Source organism: Solanum verrucosum, unplaced genomic scaffold, assembly GCF_900185275.1.
Source record: "Solanum verrucosum unplaced genomic scaffold, falcon-dt-bn FXZP01000229.1, whole genome shotgun sequence".
NCBI lineage: Eukaryota > Viridiplantae > Streptophyta > Magnoliopsida > Solanales > Solanaceae > Solanum > Solanum verrucosum.
In genome coordinates, this window is record NW_026020011.1 from 1,406,983 (window position 1) to 1,409,299 (window position 2,317).

Genomic DNA, 2,317 nt, shown 5'->3' on the forward strand with positions numbered 1-2,317 from the left:
GAAAATTTTAATTTTTTTATAATTAATACGCGAAAAATAACCAATGGATGCCTGTCATTTTTTTAAAAAAAAATTATCAAAAAATCTACGGATTCCGTTGGAGTTTTACGTTTTGTTAGTAGTGTATTTTGAGTTTATCTCAATAATGGGCTGCTAATTGGGTTAATTATTCTTTTAATAACTTAAACTTAAGTTAGTCACACACTCACACAACTTAAAGAAAGTTTTGAGTTTCGCCTCACCACACCTATTATCAAAAAACTTTCACGTGTTAGGTTCATAAAAAGAATCTGGTCCACACATACGTGAGCGTATTGTTGATATAATTAAATAAATTAAAATATGTCTATTCTAATAATTTAATTTTTAAATGAGAAATTTCAAGTTTGAATTTTATATCAAAAGTCGGTGAGAGCCCAAAATTAAAAAAATATGAAAAAAAAAGGGGTAAGAAAATAAAAGGCAAGTTAATATCATCCCTTATTTACAACGACGGCTATCATGAGTCTGAATAGAACAAAATGAATACATAATATTCATATAATAATATCGAATTAGCTTGAACTTGAACCATTTATAATCGAGTCGATTATAAGCCCGTTAAGAATGCACAAAAATGTGTTCATTCCACAGCATCATCAGCTATATGAAGCCAATTTCTTTGGAGGAGCTCTACAATCTCTTCATCTCTGAATATTGTAACATGTTATAGTAAGTATCAAAAATAAATTAATCATATGGTTGTATTAATAATATTATATGTTCTAATTATTACAATAATAATGTTACATATATATACCTTGATTTTGAAGGAGACTTTGGGGGTTGGTGGTAAAAACGAGGGCCTTCATCATATCCTTCACATGTGATTTCTCCATATTCATCTCTATAACAAACTACACCCGTTGACTTATCTTCAAATACCTATAATATATTCATATAATAAATATATTACGAAAAATCAGTAGACGTTTCTACATGAATTGATTGATATTTGAAAAAAAAATAGTACTAATAAGTGAAATTGAATTGATAAAGGCTATTTGAAATTCAAAGTTTTGTGTTTGAACATGAAAACACAATTGAGGTTTTTTTGAGTGAAAACTTCTAAATTATCTTTTTTTAAACTTTAAATTTCATATTTTTAAGTTTGAAATTGAAATAACGTATAAGTTTGATAAACAATCACCTACTTAAAATAATCTCCAAACATTATTTCAAAATTTTGAAAACATAATCTATTGATTGGATGATTAGTCCTCCTACTTATTAGATCGAATCAATACGTTCTAAGCAGAAAGAAGGATAAATAAACAAAGATAATCATGAAATACTCTACCAAATGCGTCTAACTCAATTCAAAACTTAGCTCATGAACGAAGAATTGCTCAAATTCATATAAAGAAACTATTCATTTCTATTTCACGCCCAAAACTGGACATATGATGTATGGACAATTTAATATGAAGGTTTAACATCATTTCATAATAGTTGAGATAAGTCATATTCTGATACATACCAAAATAGACTCTAGGCTTAATATAATTTGACATAATATCAAAGCAGACAAAAGTCTTAGGAATCGAATTCCACCATCACTATTATTTAAAAAAAATGACATACCTTAAGCCCATTTTTCGAAGCTAATTTGATTTGACATGGATTGATTGATGTTATTGTTGTTGTTGATGATGATGAGATGTTGTTTGAAATATTGTCATGAATACTTGCAAATACCACTTGTCTGTGGACAGGCAGCCTTATTGTTCTTGTAGTAAAAGATGATTTTGTAATTAGAAAAGGTGTTGAAAGAGAGTTTACCACAGCCATTGATCTTAATGAGGAGAGAAAAAAAAGAGAGAGGATAGGAATGTTTGTTTCTGCTATGCAGTATTGTTGTTGAGGGACTTTATATTATATAGTATTGTTTTAATTTATTTTTTATTAATCAAGATAATATATATTATAACTTGATATGTATCAGTACAAGTAAATGACAGTTGTTACAAAAGATGAAAGAATTTTTTATTTTTTTGGAAATGGACTAAAAAGAAAAGTAAGACAAATAAATTGAAATGAAGGGTGTAATACTTGTTCAGTTGTTTGGATGGTTGTTAGTTGTTACTAGGGGTGTACAAAACTGAATCGAAAACCTAACCAAATCGCAAACCGAGTCAACCCGGAAAAAAACCTGACTAGTGGTTTGGTTTGACTTGGTTTGGTTTTGAAAAAAAAAACCTGACTATATTTGGGTTGGTTTGGTTTTAACTAAAAAAAACCAACCCGAGACCAAACCAACCCGAATTTATACATATAA

At 28.5% G+C, this 2,317-nt stretch overlaps 1 protein-coding gene across 1 annotated transcript; it reads right to left on the minus strand.

Annotated features, from left to right (window-relative positions):
- Positions 1–596: 596 nt before the first annotated feature.
- Positions 597–1,830, minus strand: LOC125820228 (uncharacterized). The gene is made up of 3 exons (XM_049499657.1): positions 1,624–1,830; positions 800–924; positions 597–689 (listed from the first exon to the last, which is right to left on the minus strand). Exons 1-3 carry the CDS (start codon positions 1,828–1,830, stop codon positions 623–625), a joined length of 399 nt encoding a protein of 132 aa, XP_049355614.1. The 3' UTR covers positions 597–622.
- Between the last annotated feature and the right edge of the window lie 487 nt (positions 1,831–2,317).